The 19,594-nt window shown below is 31.0% G+C and overlaps 2 protein-coding genes across 2 annotated transcripts; both read left to right on the top strand.

The window, feature by feature from the left end:
* Positions 1-1,442: 1,442 nt before the first annotated feature.
* Positions 1,443-9,603, top strand: LOC121130227 (BTB/POZ domain-containing protein 2). Its single transcript, XM_040725980.2, has 5 exons — positions 1,443-2,307; positions 2,375-2,511; positions 2,782-2,986; positions 7,830-8,181; positions 8,272-9,603. Exons 1-5 carry the CDS (start codon positions 2,131-2,133, stop codon positions 8,814-8,816), a joined length of 1,416 nt encoding a protein of 471 aa, XP_040581914.1. The 5' UTR covers positions 1,443-2,130; the 3' UTR covers positions 8,817-9,603.
* An 8,523-nt stretch (positions 9,604-18,126) lies between these two features.
* On the top strand, positions 18,127-18,477 carry LOC139907379 (mitochondrial import receptor subunit TOM40 homolog 2-like). Its single transcript, XM_071893804.1, has one exon. It carries the CDS (start codon positions 18,127-18,129, stop codon positions 18,475-18,477), a length of 351 nt encoding a protein of 116 aa, XP_071749905.1.
* The last annotated feature ends 1,117 nt before the right edge of the window (positions 18,478-19,594 follow it).

The following is a 19,594-nucleotide window of genomic DNA, read 5'->3' as shown; positions in this document are numbered from 1 at the left end:
AATAAATGAATCAATAAATAGTCTGAATAAAAAGAAAAACGTAGTAGCTTCACGCTGCAGGGCCCTTCCTACTTCAATAGAAACTTGAAGTCAACTGACGCAGAGAACTGTCAAATAATAAAAAAAAAAGAGAGGGAAGGAGAACAAAGCGAAGAGTGCGTTGCATTTAGGTTAAGCCCAGAGGAAAACAAAACTGCGTGGATAGACACATAGAATGTACGGAGTACACTACTGCGTACTTGTCATTATATATTTGTTACGTACAGGTTGCAACATGTATAAGCAAGTTGTACAAGTTGTTATTTCTTGATTTTAATTAACAATATGTAATTACAACATTGGTCATTCTATGTAAGAACCCTAGAAGGCTCTTACTAAGTTCCTAAATTGTATCATAATTAAAAAAAACGCCATCTTGGGGCTCCAAGTTGATATTTGTACTACATAAAAAGTACACGTATGCAAAAAATCTTGATGAAACATCAACAAATGGCTTTAAGAAAGATTAAGATTTCCATTGAATATTACTTGATGCAAATGATAAAAATTCATATTTGAATTAAATTAGATTAATATGTTCGAAAAATCCATATTTCGATTTGCAAGAAAAGTATAAAAATATTTGATTAAATCTGCCAACAAAGTTGAACAGAGGTTGTCTTTAAACCTCTCTTTGTTTGTGTGTGACCAGAATTAGGGCAAAAGTACCAAATTTATGTTGATCAAAATCCTACAATTTTATATACAGGTTTTGAGGCCATTCTATTTTTTGTTTTTTTCATTATTTTGGTTCAAGGGCGACTGTAGGAGCTGGACTGGAAGGGCTGTATCAAATTACGGAATTTTTGCTTTTTACTCGAAAATTTAAGATTTGAATTTTTTCTTTCAAAAAATTTAATTTTTTTGTATAGCTGCAGATTTTTGATGTATTTTTTGTGAATAATTCACAATAATTATTTTAAATTACTTAATTTTTTGTAAAAAGCTGTTGATTTTTCGATTTTTTTCTTCTTTTTTTTATGAAAAATTATGGATTATGTTGGCAATTTTAAAAATATCATTTTAGAACGATGTAATTACGTGTTCTAATACATTTTAGGTTCAGTTATACTTATCAATAAACTAAGCAAAAACAAAGACAAAAAAAGGTTTCAGTCAATATATTTATTTGTCCCATTTTGACAACCAATCTAGTTTACTAGTTTCCTTAATATAAATGAAGGGATTTTATTACTATAAAACTTTGTTGTCAATCCCCCCACCCCAAAATGGCCGACATTAACAAGGTTGGCTACGTCAATTATAATGCTATATTAATTGATATCATCATTTCATTTTGGACTATTAAAACTACATGCTTATTATGGCTGTGGGCATTCGAATTTTATAATATGCCACAGACGTTTTTTGTCATTTGTATTAAACTAGGCAAACATTACATCATTAATGAAGGATCCATGGAATGATGCTTATCCCAAGTTCGGCAAATACATCATACTTTTTAATCTTTATGTTCTAACTTGTACAATTTGCGTATACGAGTTACAACTTGTACAAAATCGCAACTTGTACACAACACAAATGTGCAAGAAGAGAACGTTTAAGAATAGAAAAAAACACACGCTCTTGATGATTTTGCCGGGTATGCGAACTCTCTTAACAAAGAAAAAAGAAAGAAAGAAAGACTTGCAATTTGTGAGAGAGTTAGCCACGGAGTACGTCGTTTCCACAAAGAAGAGATCTTCTCTCACGCAATCCCTAAAAAAAGTAAGTCCAATGCGCGACAAGAAAAGGAAGACGAAGCATAAAAAAAAAAACAGAGTAATGAGAGATTAAAATGAAAACTTAGTCGGTTTTCCCAGGTAAAAAGTAAATCAGAGGAGACTCGATTGCACCGATCAGTGTCTTTTGAAATTTGAAATGTTAGTGAAGGAATATCCTCATGTTTTGATGAATGTGTGATTCAGTACATATAGTCCTAATACTGATTGTATCCTTGTGTTCCCTCGCAAGAAGAAGAAAATAATCCCGGATATATTCTTCATCCAATAATATTACAGTTAATAATTATGACCACATATAGTGGAAACATGAGACGGCCAATGTGTTTATTTGGTCATTAAATATAGTATGCCCTCTTCAACTTCTACAAAAGTGCTCTACATCGAAAACGGGAAAAATCCTCGATTTCTCCCACTGAGTTGGCAGTCAGTTAAAACCAAACTTAGTCAAAAAGGAAAATACATTCTTGATACAGGAACATGGTCCGACTGCCGTTTCCTTGTTGGGATTCCTCCAGATTCCAAAGTAAGTCTTCCATATCTACAATATTCAATCTCGAAACCTAAAAAATCTAAATACAATTCTTTTACAGATTTACAATGGCCACAAACTCTTATTAGCTATGGCCTCTCCTGTCTTTGAGGCAATGTTCTATGGAGGATTAGCTGAAAGAGATACCTGTATCAAAATCCTGGATGTACAACCCGAGGCTTTTCAAACCCTTTTAGAGTAAGTCTTCTTCTCTTCAAGTAGGGAACAAAAGAAAGAGTGGGAAAAGAACCGTTTTCTTTCGTTGTCTACCTTTTTTTTCTTTTCTTTTACTGTACCTATGTAATGCAATGCAATTTGAATTCTTAGAAATAACAACCTTCAACAAATTATACTCTAACAGTACTTAGTGTTCATGATTTATTTCAATTTGTGAGTCCTTTCTCCTTTGTGGCTTAATTATCATCATTTTTAAGGACTACTAATTATTCTTACTTTTTTATTCAATAGATACGTGTATACAGACGAAATCAAATTAGATTCCTTTGAGCTAGCATGTGAATTGTGCTACGCAGCCAAAAAATACATGTTGCCCTCACTAGTTGAAGAATGTAAAAAATATCTATGGCAGGATTTATATCCTCGTAATGCCTGTCGAGCTTATGAATTTGGAAAGCTTTTCGAGGAGCCGATACTCATGGAAAAAAGCTTACAAGTAAGTCTGACTACTTTTATTTCTTACAAAGTAATCGTGTTGGGGTCTAAAACTTAAGTCAAATGTTTTTGAGAATGAATTAATAAATTCGGGTATGGATACTCTATCAAATAGAAGAAATATATTTGGTGCTGAATTTACTGAAATGTTAATAACTCTTTAATACGGAGGGAACCTAAATTTATTTGGTTTCATTTATCAGTTCAATGGGTACATATTTTTTCTTTGCCTGATGGCAATTCTCGAACTCTACTCAATATTCAATTACTCAAACTCGATTGTTATAATTTGTTATTCAATCATTACATAATCAGATTTTTATTTGTTTTCGAGCCCATCTACTAACTACCTCAATAAGTTAATCTATTGAATATATGTATGTGACCATTCTAAAGTGTATGTAACGTATTACTGCGAGTGTTCTTCGAAATAATACTTATGCAATGTATTTGAGACTCGTCCAGATTTTTTCTAGAAGAATAATTTGGTCCAGGCCACAATCTTAGACCGTATACGGAAATTTAATCGTTTTGAAACACACGAGACGTCATGAACCATTCATCTATAGAATATGTATTGACCGATTTTTTAAATGAGACCTAAACCGATTGATTTTTTTTAGATCGATCCAGACGGAGCTTATTTCAGGGACCGAATTAGTTCAGTCTACTAAAAATCATAATTGTCAACAATCTGTCTAAGATACTTAGCCCAACCCTAGTTAACCTTTTTTGACTGATTAGTCCATATTTCGCTCCAAACTAAGATCACATTCCGTAGACCGAAATTTGATAATTTTTAAATTCTAGACCGATTTTTTCGTTCTCAATGTTTTGACCAATTTTTCACTTACCTGACTTATGCGTTGAACAAAACGTTTCTGTTCAATCCAGCTTGTCGATCCTTAAAGAAGCAAATATAGATTGTTCATAACGTCGTTTAAGGTGTTTTTCCTTTTTTTTTTTTAATTATTTTGTTATATAATAAAATCAATTATAAAACATGTTTTGTTTACATTTTTGACATATTTTATTTGGCTTAATAAACCATCGACATTTAAGGATCGGTTCCAAGGACCGAGAGTCCTAAAGAGTGATAGGACCACCGATCCTAAGAGTAGACTAAACTGAATTGGACCGATTGAACCGAAACAGCACTAATCACAATGATCACCCTTATTGCATGTAACTTTAAATGAATATTGATTAATTAAAAGTATAACTACCGATTGGTCATGCCATCATTTCGTAAATGATAATTAATGACACGAAGGTGAAAAATGCATGATTTTTGCTACAATACAAATGCACTTTACAATGACTTGTTGAATAAAATTACTTGTCATTGAGTTCATGTACTTTTAAAATATTATCATAACATTAGTTTCGGGAAAAAGAGTGGGGAACAGTAATATCTTTGGAAGGTTAAATGCTTTATGATTTTTTCAAAAAATTGAGTCTGAATTACATTTGTATTCTTCGACAAATTTTGTCCATTTCGATGGTTAACTTATGTTGATTAATTCTTACAACTTGTCATTAAAGTAGAGTAATATCTCACCTATAAGCACAAACCACAGCATCAATGATTTTCTCCAAATAGGCCTATTAATATTTGTATTTTTTGATGAATTAATTTTCATCCATTTCTATTAACCAATTATTTTGATTACTTCTTTGGAGGTACCGCGAATTGCACTGAATGTAGTAAAAATACAGCATCATAATGATGTAATGATAAATTGTTATAGATTTGATTGGAAAGGGCATAATATTTTGACCAAATATAGTCCCATGAATCAAACAAAGTTTCTAAAAAGGTGTGTACATTCTGGAGATTCTCAACATATCATATAAATTTGAATACAAGGCCTATAATTTAATATTAGGTTTTAAATTATGATATAAAAGCAACATTGATCATATTTCTAAATTAATCCTAAAAGATAGCTAATAAAAATTTAACAGGATTTATTTATATATGTTTTTGTCATATTTTGTTTGGATTAAAATTCTAAACTAAAAGGATCTACTATAAATATCAAATACGTAAATTTATATTGTGAAACCTCTTTGTGTACAACATTTTTTGTAGTTATTTGTCCATTTGATGTAAATATAATCAAATCTGCACCCTCTTTTGACACTCTTGAAAATGCAACATATAATTGACCCTTGTGAAAATACTGATTTTAGTAAATATAAAGGAATTTTTTCAAATCTTTGGCCTTTGTATTTATTTATTGTCATTACTAAGTTGCCATGTTCCTTCTTCAACTAAATAATCATCTTGTTCCTTCATTGACCTAATTTGAATTTAATATACGTACTCTCCATTTATACAATAGTTTTTTTGAATTCATAATTTTTTGTGTACATTTTCGAATCGACAAACCATAGCTTATAAAAAAACTTTGAGACACAGGGAACTAATTAGTCAAATAAACTTATTAGAATAGTGAAAAAAATACTTGTCCTCCAGAGCCCAGGAATCTGCTCTGATCAGAATGAAACATAGTCGTACATACGTATCTCAAAATTCCCCACAACATTTATTTTATGTCGAAAGTCTGGATCTCTCTCCATTTTTAAAGTTTTTATCATTGTTTTTCCACATAAATTTGTTTAATACTAAGTAGGATAATGCTCATAAAAGGGCTACGGGCCGTTGTTAGTACAGGCAAGGCCTGAGGCAAGTGTACCTTTAAACAAGACCCTACTTTGAGTCTTTAAAATTAGAAGATTAAAATATATTGTAGATTGCACGAATAAAACAAACAGGCCTCACAGGAGTTAGGTTTATGATGTATTTTATATAGATAAAGATGATAGATAGCTACAATGACCCTAATCGTAAGCTTTTTTTTAGTTAGTCCCTTTTTTTAATTTTGGCAACATGAAACGTGTTTTTTTTTTCTTTTCCTACTCCGTTATCAATATTTTTTTTTTTTCCTGAGGAGTTGATTTCATTTTCTACTACGTACAATAACATTTTATAAATAAGTGTAATCACGAGTTTGTGGTCTCATAAATGACATAGAGTAAGTAAGTCTGAGGATTTGTTGCGGAGTGATAATTGTAAGTCCATGTTGGACTCAGAGTAGAATTGAGAATCGAAAACGAGTAATTATGGCCTATGATTTTCTTTAATACGGAGTGGGACTTGTGTTTTTTTCCTTCCTACCGGAGCGGATTTAATGATACGTCATGACAGCTAAATTGTTCTCCTCTCAAAGAGTATTCAAATTTTCAGTGTTACCCCTATCACTGTACATAATTGTAAGTCCTTTTTGATCGACATCGGAGTTATTACTACCTATGTTCTTGATTATTTCCACCTTCACGGATACCTTTTTTAAATAGATAAAGATGTAGTGTTGTTTTGATTTAATGGATGATATAAAGAATCTGATTCTACGTATTATGAACTCAAATAAAGTATTACATAGGATTTGGACTCTTATATTCATTTACATCAATTAAGTAGCTTCATAGTCCAGTCATTGGTAAGATGAACAATTCAATCCAACATTTAAAGTAATTAAAAAACTATTCTCAGAATAAATATTAACAGTTAACAATAAGAAAATTAAGGTAGACTATCTACCATAAGTTTTTTCAAACGTTTCATTTACCTTTTGAGAGTTCAGAGTGAATAAAAGAGATAAGCTGCTCTCCTCCGAAAAGTTCTTCAAATTATCAGGGTTACCATGTTCATTTTTTTTCTTTTTTTAACATGCACAAAATGATAATGATTATCATCAAAGGACTCGTTAGGGGAAAAAATAGATGAAAATCTCACAAAGACTCATTGTTAGTTTGTTCAAAATACACTCCTGCATTTTTTGAAGTTTTATTTTTATTTATTTCTCACAGACAATAGTTATAGACAAGCATACCTATTATTTTAGGTACATAGTACATAAGAGATACATCCACACTCACTATCTGCATATAATTATAGTAAAGTAGTTAGAAAAAAAGAATATTTTCTAATTTCTTGACTCTCTGGTTTCAAATTAGTTATTTATGGACTCCTCCAAGAGGATCCTGGAGGGCTGATAATATGTATGTAATAAGATGTGGAATTCATATTACACATGAAAAGAACATATATATATATATATTTAGTAGTGTATACTATAGATTCTAATAGAAGTGATTTATTAAAATTCCCCTCCTATGTTTGTTGAATGAAGCGTTTTCCTGAGACGTTCGCATTGTTGATGTTGACCATTTTAGTGGCTTACACAACCAAGTTTTATAAGAGTCAAAACCCTTTTTCATGAATATGAAGGAAACTAATAATCTATTAGTTGTCAAAATGTAAGCAACGAATAAAAGTATTTATGCCAATCACAAATTGATCTTTTTATTGCCTACCCTTGTTGTATATATAACCCTCAAATGTATTTAAAATAACTTATTACATCGTTATTATATCTTATTTGCATATCCTAGATAAAAATTTATAAAATCAAAATTTATTGCAAATTTGTTTATTTTTTGATGTAAAAAAATCCCCTATGAGCCCTATTGTTGTGTTAGTCCTTATTTAATTGGTTCAATGCTGTCTTAGGACCGGTTTTATCATCCCTTGGAACAAGTCCTTCGGACTGTCAGTACTAGAACTGATAAAATAAAAGAAATAAAGTAGACTGATTTAATCAAGACCCGAGCTGTATAAGTTTTAGGAATGAATTGGACGGAACTAAATAAGAACTGACACAACACGGATACGCCCCAAAGATGGCGTCTCCTTAAATTATAATGCAATATATATGTCGTCAGTAAAAATGCTCTATATTAAGGTTTAAATATTCAGTCTCTTGCTTCATTTTCAGATCATTATAAATCAAACCAAAGAAGTTTTATGTGAAGAAACCTTTGAAGACATAGAGCATTCCACACTTTGTCTCATCCTTTCACAGTCAACAATTTGTGCCTCTGAAATTGAGCTCTTTAATGCCATGATCCGATGGTCAATAAAGGAAGTGGAACGTCGATGCCCTGAAGGGGATAACATTGTCAATATGCAGCGGCGCTGTTTAGGAGAGGCGCTTTTTCACATCCGTTACTTGATATTCACAGCTTCTGAGTTTGCAGATGGACCTGCTAAGACTGGACTATTAACAGAGCAAGAAAGTTTTGCTATTCTCATGAATATAAGTTCATTTGGCTCTTGGAAAATGCCAGGTACATCATATTTATTTATAAAAAAAATGGATATATTTACTTATTTATTCAATGGTTTTCCCTCTTTTTAAAAAAAATTATTTTTTATAGATCACATGAACTCGGAAACCTCGTCTCGGAAGTCTCCTTGTGATATACTAAGTACTTCATTTGACATGACAGATATATTTATTTGCAATCGGAACATGATGCAAGAACCCAACTGCCTTAACTCCTCCATACTAGATTGTTCTGTCAACTTTAGTGTTGATCGGTCCATCTGTATAAGGGGTCTAGAGGTGCCCAGCCAAGTTCAGGATGTCGTATTAGATGATTCCTCTTCGGATAAACCAGATTACAACGAACTTCTCTATGCTCATATCCTTGACTCGGAAGGGAGTCGACTTTCCTATACTCATTACACGGCCAAAGTTTCATATCATTCCATGACTCGTATAAACTTTAACAAACCCGTTGTTATCAAAGCAAATAGAACATATCGGATTGGAATTGTTTTGAATAAGGTTGGATGGTATCCCATGGGAGTTTGTACACGAAGAGTCCTTTCAGAAGGATGTTTCTTTACCTTTGGAGTTGGAAGCTCCAATGATAATCTTAGGGATGGACTTATTAGATCAATTTACTTCTCAAAATAATACATACATACATACATATAATTTCTCTCATTTTCTATGTCATTATAATTTAATTTAAGAAAAAAAAAATTTATAACTAGAGTAAGCGCACATATGTTACTAGAGATTTCCATGTGATAACTTAACTTGTAATATATATTTACATATTTAGCTGTAATTAAGACAACAAATCCTCTTTTGTCAGATATATCCTTAAATTTCATGTAGAAATATATAATATATATTTGAAAAAAATACAAAAAAAAAACAACTCTCAATTCAATCCCGAGTTTCATATCACTAGAGTTGAAAAAAATATGACCTAAAAGAGGATAAGACTTTTTATAGATGCAACCTGAACCGGGTTTTTTGTTTTTCATGGCATTTATCTTTGCTAGAGCGGACTTGAGATTTCTCATATTAAATTTATCGAAAAAAAAAATAATAATAAATTTAAAAAATTCTTAATTTGGGGGTGGGGGCTACAGCCCCTGTGTTTCCCCCTGATCTCACTCTAAAACATACACAATTTGGTCGTTATTTCTACAGACTGACAGTATATTAGCATTACTCTCATGCATAAGAGGTTTAAATCATTATTGCTACGGGTTGTTATTAGAATAAAGAAGCGAATTGACGTCATAACCATGTAACATAAAATTCGTATTTATAACGTCATTTTGCTTACTTTTTTTGTGTTTTATAAACCGGGAGTGTATATTTTATAGATGAAAATATGTTTTTGATCATTATTGCACGTCTCCTAATTAAGTAATTACGTACTGATTCTAACTCAAAAGTAGCATTTCCCAACAATCGCATCTAACAACAATAACCAATGATGTAAATCCGGTGTACTTTTTAGCTGCCCTGTTAATTTGTAATTGGTAGTATTAAGAAGGAATTTTCTTTTACTTAGCAGTTGTCATGATTATTTCATTCCTGAGCGGTGAGCATCCTTACCTAAATCGATTCAGTTATACTCAAAACGTTGGTGTAAAAGATGGAACTTAAGCCTGAGGGTTTATTGTAGAGTTATAATTAGAATCCTTGTTGGACTCAGAGTAGAATTGGGGATCGACATCGGAGTAATTCTTGCCAATGTCCTTGTTTATATCTTTTTCTTCTTCTTCTCTCTCTTTTTTTTTCTTCTAGGGATCTAAATATTGTCAAAATTCATCGTGAGGATACATTAAAAAAAGTATCCTGCATCTGCAAGATAATTATTTCTCCCGATTTGAAGATTCAAACATATATGCAAGCAAGAATCACTCTAGTTTGTTAAGGATCAGCAGATATGTCATCTATTAAAGTTACCTAAATATACTTACTACCGGACTTGTTCTTTTTTTGGGAGTGATGTCAAAATGACAAAGAACATAAACTACCTGTGAGTGTGCACATAAAATACAAAGATTAATAATGAAGATGTGTCCTGAAATTATAAATGGAACTACATTTTGGACTCATAGTAGAATTGAGTGTCTATATACAAGTAATTTTATGCTTTTCTGCTTGCTCGATAAGGAGTGGGATTAGTACTTATTTCCAGGTTTGTAAGCAAGACACTTTTTTGGCGTATAGTTCAGCGTTCTGTTCAATTTTTTTTTAGCGTTCAACCGTTTTTTTAGTTCCATTCAGCATTCAATTCATATAAAAATAATTGGGGTTACACGCTGAGTCTCTGATAAAAACTTAGTAAAATAAATTTATAGGGTTGATAATAAGTTTTTAATTTAGGAATAGTATGACTATTTGAAACAAATTTGGGAACTATCTAAACAAATCTTAGTCTTTAGGGTTTTATAAAGTGAACTAGAGTATAAGCTTTAATTCTTTTATTAGGAATCATGTTTCTAGTGGTCAGATTGATAGATTATAAAGATTTTAACATGAGCCAATTTCACATATTTCGATTTATAATACACATTTGAGCCAAACTATAGCAAATTAAATTTTGAACACCATTTCAATGCCTTCATTCCAGTAAAACGTTCAACTACTTTGCTGATATAACAGTTTCAAGAGACCAGATATAGTCTTGCTTTCAAAATTGTGTAGTCGAAGAATATTTTAACGATTCAAATTTTAATAACTCCATTCGAATAACTTCAAATCATTTATCAAAGACTCAAAATTTCAAATTATTTTTTGCTCCATATATGTTAAATTACTATACATGAGATAATCGGGCATCTGAGGAGTAATTTGTTGAGAATTATACATATATTAGTGATTCAGTTGCACGTTTAGCGTTAAAAAAATGCGCTCCGTTGAAACATTGGTAAATTTTACGTTAAGTTCATAAGTCTAATTATGTTCTTAATCTCATAGTTTCTTCCAACTAATGTAATGAAACGTCATCACTGCTTTTTTGCGAAACATTCTTCAAATTGTCAGGTTTACTACGTTAATTTTCTATTTCTTTTATTGACACGATCTAGGTTTAATTTTTTTTAACCACTACGTATCACCATATGCACTAAGAAAACTGCTTTAAATGAGTGCAAACCTATAGATAGTTGGTTACACTGCATATAATGTTTTTAATATCTTTGTTACATTTAATATAAAAAAATCAATTACTTGACGAAAGAGAAGAGAATGATTAAATTGCAATACATGTAGTCTCTCTTTTTTTCTCTTCAGTGATATTACGTAATCTTCAAAACCATGCATGTATGCACAATCGTTCTTAATAAAGGCAGTTGCTGAGGGAGTACGTTAATATTTACAGTAAGGTTTTAATGGGTCAAATAACCGTGGGTCTTTGAAAGAATACAAATACAATACCAAAACATCTGGAAATTTTTATGGCCTAAAGGACTATAGAATTATGATCAACATATATACAAAGTTTCCTGTCGAAATCAAGAGAAACTATTGGTAATTGTTTGGAGGTATAAGTACATATTATTTTGATTTATTCCTGACTTTTAATATATTAACATTGAATATACATGAATTAAGATAAAAGCAATCTTTATTAAAAATAAAGAAAAAGAGAAAATTTCAATTTATTCTTTAGTTCATATATATACATACAAGTCATCAGGGGAGTCCGCAAGGAATGACCTAGGGGGCTGTAGCCTCCCACCTCCGAAATAAGAAATGTTTACATTTTACAAGTAAATTTAATATATATATATTTTAAATTTGATTTTTCCGATTTTTTTTTTTAAATGTAATTTTCTGTTGAATATTTGGAATTAAATTTCTGAAATTTGTATATAAAAGATTGAATTTTTGTAATTAATTATGGATTTATTAATTTTTTTTCCAAAAATATAATATTTCAAATTTAATTTATGAAATTTTTTCCTGAAAGTTTAATTTTTTATAAACAACTGTATATATATTTTTTTCCCAAAATATAATATTTAAAATTTATTTTATGAAATTTTTTCCAAAAAATTTAATTTTTTGTGTGAATAGAACTTTTAATTTTGAGCTTTTTTTCTTACCAATTTATCATTTAGAATTTTTTTTCCAAAAAATTTAATTTAAGTGAACAGCTCCGGATTTTTGAAATAAAATAACTTTTAGACACCTCTAGATAGATTAGTCCAAGGGCTCGTGGTTGGAGAGAAGAGCGGCTACATGTTGAGGTCCAAAAAGTCCGGAAAGTTGTCTCTCAGGCAGGCTTGGGTCTTTGTTGTGAGATGCCGCGGAGGTCCGTCTTGAGTAAAAACAAAATTCTCCCTGAACTTTTCACAATCCCAAGGTAGCACCTCCTTATCCAAAAGTTCGATGTAAGCATCTGCATTGAGCTGCTCCTTCCTTCAATGACAGGGCAGATTTCACTTGTGCGGGCCATAACTTCCAAGACTTCACAATTGCAGCCGAACTCCTAGGATATGGCCATGGGGGACATCCCGTAGCAGAGCAGCTTTAAAATTTCCCTCCTTTGTTTTTCTATGTTTTGACTCGTTCTCCTTTGTTTTGTTTTGAATTGAGTCGAAACTTATCATATGGAATTTTGAGTCACAAAACCTATCTTTCACCGAGTTTGAAGACAATCGACGAATAAATTTCCGATTTATTAAAATTTAAATTGGCTGTACCACGACATAGGATCAACCCCGTATATTTATATATAATGTAATGGGGGTTTCCCCCTCGTGATTAAAGTTTTTATTTCAAGAATATCTGCGTTCATATAAAAAAATATAATTTAACATTATAGCTTAATATTAATATTCATAAATATAACCTCATTATTCATAACAAAAATTAAGTAAAATGCTCATTGAAAAACAAAAACAAAAAAAAAACCCAATCAAAACTTCAATAATACAACATAAAAACATAAAAAAATACATAATAGCATAGAACATCCTCTGAAGGAGAACATCATCCACTAATGTACTTTTCATATTGTCGAATAATTAACAGAAGAGTATTTTCATATTTTACAGAAATCTATGGGAAGTATTTTATTAAATCTGATGCACAATTACACGTAGTCCCATCGGAGGTTGGTATCTTCAAAGAGAATGTAGCATGCCTTGCTATAATTATAGATCTTATATCATTAAGATTAACAACCCGGTATACACTAATGTTCTATACTATAAATGACTTATAATTACGAAGAGACGCGTTTATTGCTTTTTGTCCTTGAGAAATTTCAGTTCTTTGAGAGGAAACATGAAACATAATAAATATATCCTTTAATTGCCTCTTCTTGATAGTTCTTAATAAATATATTTGATTAAGCACAACAAACTGCTTAATTATTGAAAAAACCTGGGCAGTCACCAAAAGAATGTATACTATTATACATTAAAAATCGTCCAGAGTCTTTGCAAGGCCTTGAAATCTTTAACAGCTTTGTCGTTATCAAGAATTGAGCCGTAAATTTCCTCCCATCATTATTCCTCAAAGAGTGTACAATTTTCTTTTCCCAGGATTGATCAAAGTTGAGAAGAGATATAAAATGAACGAGTATTTCCTTAGCCTCTTTGAAAAGAGAAATTCTATTGACTAATTTTAGGGACCAAAGAGTTAGTGGGAAATGATATACAGGGATTCTTTGTAAAGGGAAGAAGAATTTACCTGTATCAAAAATTGGGTTGCGTTTTAAGTTATGGAGAGTAAGAACGTTTTCGGCCGTAACGATTTGTTCAAACTTACTTGGGTGTCGAAGATTCTTAAAAAAAGGTTTTATATATAATTACTATAATGTTTACTTATACTTAATCTGTACTACTCAATCTAACTAATTCAAAGAATATTAAAAACTAAACGTTCATCAGAAGGCTCATAACTATCAAACACAGTAATAATTAAATGAACGATCCATTTTTCAAGAGGAGTTCTTGATGAATCTCCCTAGTTAGGGCACTATCAATTGGTTAAAACAAATTGCAATGATGACAAACGGTTCTAGGATACTTTGTTGAAACTCTTTTTGCCAAACAGACACTTTGTCGAATCAAATCATACGAATATTTAATTATGATTCAAGCTAATTATATATGATTTCTATTTATGTCACTCCAGTTTAAAAGATAGAATGTTTTGTTATTGTCAATACCTATTTGAAATGGTTGAGTGTTAATTAATTAATTATCGTCTCTTACTCTGTATTCATCAAGATGGGTTTGTTGTTGGGCGGAAAATTATACCACACAAGTATAAGAAGTCTTATTAAAAAGAAAATTGAATGAACAACAAAATAACGCGTATATTTTATTGACTTAATGCTATGATTTTTGTTACAACTGTTCTAAGAGTTTGAAAAGTCCATACAAAGTCCGAGAGATGTCACTACTGGCAAGTATCAGGGTTATGTTTAGTTTGTAGTATCTTTTGCAAGTACACACACCAACTTTCAGCCAGGTTGGTTAATTTCTTTCCGTTTGGTATTCGATTGATTCTAGGAAGGAGAGGGATTTTCAAAAAATGAACGAAAAATAATTTCGTGTGTTGATTAAATATTACTTTATGAAAGAACAACGTCTCATAAGACTAAAAAGAAGCTTGATAAACTGTTTGGCTATTCTGCACCTTCAATAAAAGAGTTTAATAGTGGTTTGCAAAATAAGTAAGTTGTACATTATTCTATAGATAACTTGTCTGTTGTCAGAGGGATTTTGTGCCTATAAGAAAGAATTAACTTTTACTTCTTAGTGAAGTTATTGATTTCTACTAACTTTTTGATAATGAATAGAATGTATGCACCAGCTACTACATACCGTCATTCAAAAATAAGGGAAAATTGGATCATTTAAATACACCGGATCTCAAATGCACTTTTATATATAAATACAAATTATTGCAATCTTGCAAGGTATATATTTAAGTACGCTCTAACAATGATAGAGAGCATTTTCAAATACAATAAATTCTCGTCTAATTCCATATCTGTGGAGTAGAGGTGTAAAATTATGTTGGTCCATATTACATGTCAAAATAGTTGTATATACTCACAAAGTGAAGTAGATCGGTTTGATTTTTAACTTTTTTCGAATTAGTAAGCTAGTTCGGAAAAGTTGTCCTATGTTATAAAAATTACTTATATATATTTGCATTATCCTACAAAGTCATCTTTAGATCGCACATCTCAATCAAATTATGAAAAAAGAAAAAAAAACCACTTTACTTAGTAAATATAGACACAAAAAAAGACATGTTGAGTTATTTTGCATAAAATAATTTTGATAGACATTTTTGTAACTAAAAAAAACTTTTTTTAAAACTTTTTATTCTAAAATATTCCTATGGAACAAAAAAAAGAGAAACAATTATGGAAAATTTGATGAACTACGTATAGGGCGGATCATTTTTTTTTGATGGTCAACATATAGCACGCATAATTTCTTTCACAGTTTCAGGATTTTCAGGATCTATCTGGCCTAAACATTAGTCTAGAGAAAAGCATTCAAATGCAACTAATTGCACCATTCTTGGCTGTTTTTTATAATATTAATTTTGTTTCATTTTTACAAGATATATACAAGCTACAGAAAGAAAAATTTTCTATTGAAAAAAGTCATTTTCCATCACGACAATGTACAAACTCACACCTCAGCAGTTGTGGTTGCAAAATAGTTGGAAATATGATTCTAACTCTATAGCAAATTGACAGTCTCACACACTTTCAGTTTTCGGTCATCCATCACCATATCATGAATTTTATCAATTATTTCTGGATTATTGACCAGAACATTCAGTGTCACATGTGCCCATATGACCACATAATCCCCGTAATGTGTATCAAGTTTCCTTTTAGTCTCCTGAGACGTTTTTACTTTAAAAAAATGTATGTTTAATCAACACACAACACTCTTGAGACGTTTTTACTTAAAAAAAATGTATGTTTAATCAACACACAACACTCTTTTTCGTCCATTTTTTGAAAACCCCTCTACTTCCTCGATTCAAACGAATACCAAACAAAAAGAAATAGATCGATCTGCCTGAAAGTTGGTGTGTGTTCTTTCAAGAGATAATACAATCTAAACATAACCTCGATACCAGCCATGAGATCCATAGACCTTTTAAACGACCATCATAATATCTTCAACAATGATAAAACACTTTATAAAAAACCATTCAATATGTTGTAATAGACTTTTGTAAACCTTATTTGGCAATGTTTGTACAAGTATGTACATATGTAATATACATAGAAGGTATGTAAATATATATGAGTACATAGATCTATTTGACGTATTCAAGAGACAGGTTGGAGCCGATTAATAGTGTTACCTCATGTTTCGATAATAAATATGTCAGTCCAGAAGAGAACGTTTTCAAATCGATCTTGTATTGTTTTTATTCAGATTCACACGAGGTAGAAAAGTTCTTTACCCCAGAAAATTAAAATGGTTGATGTTTAAATGTGTAGGGATGGGATTTTTGTAGAGAAAGAATAGAGTTTAGAGATTAGAAAATGAAAAACTATAGGAGTTATTGGGTGTAGAGTGTGATTAGTCCATGTGTGGGGTGTCAGTCTATTACAGTGCCACTTGTCAGTCCTGTGACAAGGTACTATTGATCCCTCCTGACGTCATAGAGTGTATTTCTTCTGTTAATTAATGGAATAAATTGCATAACTAAGTAAAATATATACTCGTATTATTTTGCATTATAATGAAAACAAGAATATTTTTGCAAGATATGTCCAATTTATTTCAACTTTTTTCGAATTTTGATTACAACTAGTTTGCAAAATTTCATTGTCCTACAAAGTCATTCTTAGTTAGCACATCTTGTTTAAAGTTTGACAGGAGACAAAAGTTTTTTATTTACTCAATATAGAATAAAATAAAACATTAACAATTAATTTAGCATTTTTATATTATGATAAACATTATTAAAAACTATAAAAATATTAATAAAGTATTTTTCTAAAAATACCCCATTGAGAAATAGAGAGAATAAAATGAGCAAATTTTCATCTTTCCTTTCTAAAAATGTAAAAAAAAAAAATGATGCGCACTATACGCGGATCATCACATTTTCCGGATTTTGTTCTTGTTTTTCGTTCCATAGGAAAATTTTGTACAAAAAAACAACTTTCAAAACACTTTTTTAGATTAAAAATGTCTATCAAAATTATTTGATGCAAAATTTATTTTTCGCAACTTTTTCGCACAGCCCCTAATCAAAAATTCAAAAAAGTTTGAGAAAAAAACGGCCAAAGTTGCAACGCTCTTAATAAATATCTAATATATTTTATTTGGCAGAATAAACCCTCATCATTTTTAGGTTACAAAATAAGCAACGACACTTAAGGATTGGTCACAAGTACTGAGAGTACTAAGTACATATATGACCAGTCCTAAGACTAGGGTTGACCGAATATATAATGATCGGGATAATACATATTGTGTGTTCTTTTTTGTTGATTCGTTAATAGAAAAATCGTTGTTCTAAAAAAGAAGAATTCTCCCCGTTCTTGAATGTAAATTGATTTAAAAATGCAGAATAAAATAAATATATTTCAGCTTAAATATAACTATAATCGTTTCTCTACACTGATGCTAAATTAATGTAAAAAGCCCCCCTCCCCCTTTATAGAAGTAATTCATTTTTCCCCGCAAAGTCATATAACAGGGAGCTCATATTAACAAAGGTCTTAAATTAGGTGTACCATATGGATCAACCTGTTACAGAAATCCCATCTCTACTTATTGATCTGCCTGTTTTTTGCAGAAGTACAAAAATGGAAGTAGCCCCCTTTTAGAATATTCAACCATAAAACTAAAAGGACTTTTTGATTTTGAAAGGTGTACAACCTAATATTTTGTATAGATTATTAATCTATCAGATAACTAAAATTTTTCTTTAACTTCCAAAGTTAATATTTTTTATAAGCTACATGGATCCCAAAGGAGATCTGAATGCCAATATACTTCACGCCTTCTCCAAAAACTTCAGGGCTCAGATTCAAAAATCTAAATGGGTTTTTGCTCAATTTACAGGGGACTATACGAGGGATAACTACACTGTATACTTCACTCTCGGAAATCCGGATCTTAGTAACGGCACGGGTGTTCTTGTCACTAACTACCTCCAGGCAATCACGCGCAATCTTTCTCTTGGTGCCAAATTGGCCTACCAATCCACATCGCAGCTTCCTGGAGGTCACATGGCGGCTATTAGTCTTGCTGGACGCTATGCCAATAAGAACTCTGCATTTGCGTGTACAAAATTTATATTCTACGAGTAACAAGAGACGAGTGAACAAAATAAGGGTTCCTTTTGTAGATAAAGTACTTTGTTAATACAATCTACTATACTACACTATTTTAATTGTATGTTTGTATGTCCGCTAATAAAAAATATAGGGTGTTTATTTTAAAACGGAGATAGATAAAAACTTTAGAAATGATTCTCTCAATATCATATATCTCCTTAAAACTTATAAAACGGTCTTTAAGGTTATAAACTGGTTCAACATTATTTATCAGACTTTCGGTTTGTGTATTTTTAATGTAATTTAAAAGTCCTTTGAAACGTTGGAGATGGGTCTCTTTCATGCTATTTGTAAGAATATATCTCTTCATTATTATTAGGAATGACTTCCATCAAGTTTTGCATATGTACAGTAAAACCAATCAAAATACTTTTTAAAAACAAATATTTGTAGATAAAAAAAATTCTGTTAAAATGAGAAATTTAACGTTTCCGCATTCCGTTTTCATAAAAACTATTCATCGTTGATATTTATTTCAACGCATCACCGCCTCCATGCCTTGAGGTATTGTCTTTTTATTTGTTTTTGCAACGTACATGACGGTTTGTACTTTTCTATCATGAACTTTTATAGGTGACTTGACACCGTTGCCACTAATCAATCATCCTTTGTGCTTTTGAAGTCCCGTTGTTATTATACCGTCCCTATTAAACAACTCTTTGCAACTTTTTAAATTTCAGTTGGAGTGTGAACCAACACGAATTAATGTTGAAGCCTTAACCCTTGTTTCATCTTCTGATGACATTTTTTTCTTTACTGAAAGTAAAAAAGTATACTTTTAAGCAGTTAATATTTTCTAGAATCAATTAATATTCAAAACTTTTGAAGGCAGTCACTTATAATGCCGTGAATTTTGAACAATTAGACTATGTCAATTTCCAGTTTCCACCCAGTATAAGCAGTCTAGTATTTCACAGACATTTGAATCAATTAATACCTTGCATTCAAATTTGTAGGATTAGTTAAGCTACTCAAGAATTGGTTTCTTCGTTTCATTTAATTCAAATAAAATCTCTCAACTTCTTATTCTTTATTATGACAATCAATGTTGACTACTTTAACGCCAATTAACGACGCCTCCCATGGGTTA

Source organism: Lepeophtheirus salmonis, chromosome Z (assembly GCF_016086655.4).
Source record: "Lepeophtheirus salmonis chromosome Z, UVic_Lsal_1.4, whole genome shotgun sequence".
NCBI classification, from domain to species: Eukaryota; Metazoa; Arthropoda; class Copepoda; order Siphonostomatoida; family Caligidae; genus Lepeophtheirus; species Lepeophtheirus salmonis.
This window is presented reverse-complemented; position numbering and strand designations above follow the sequence as displayed.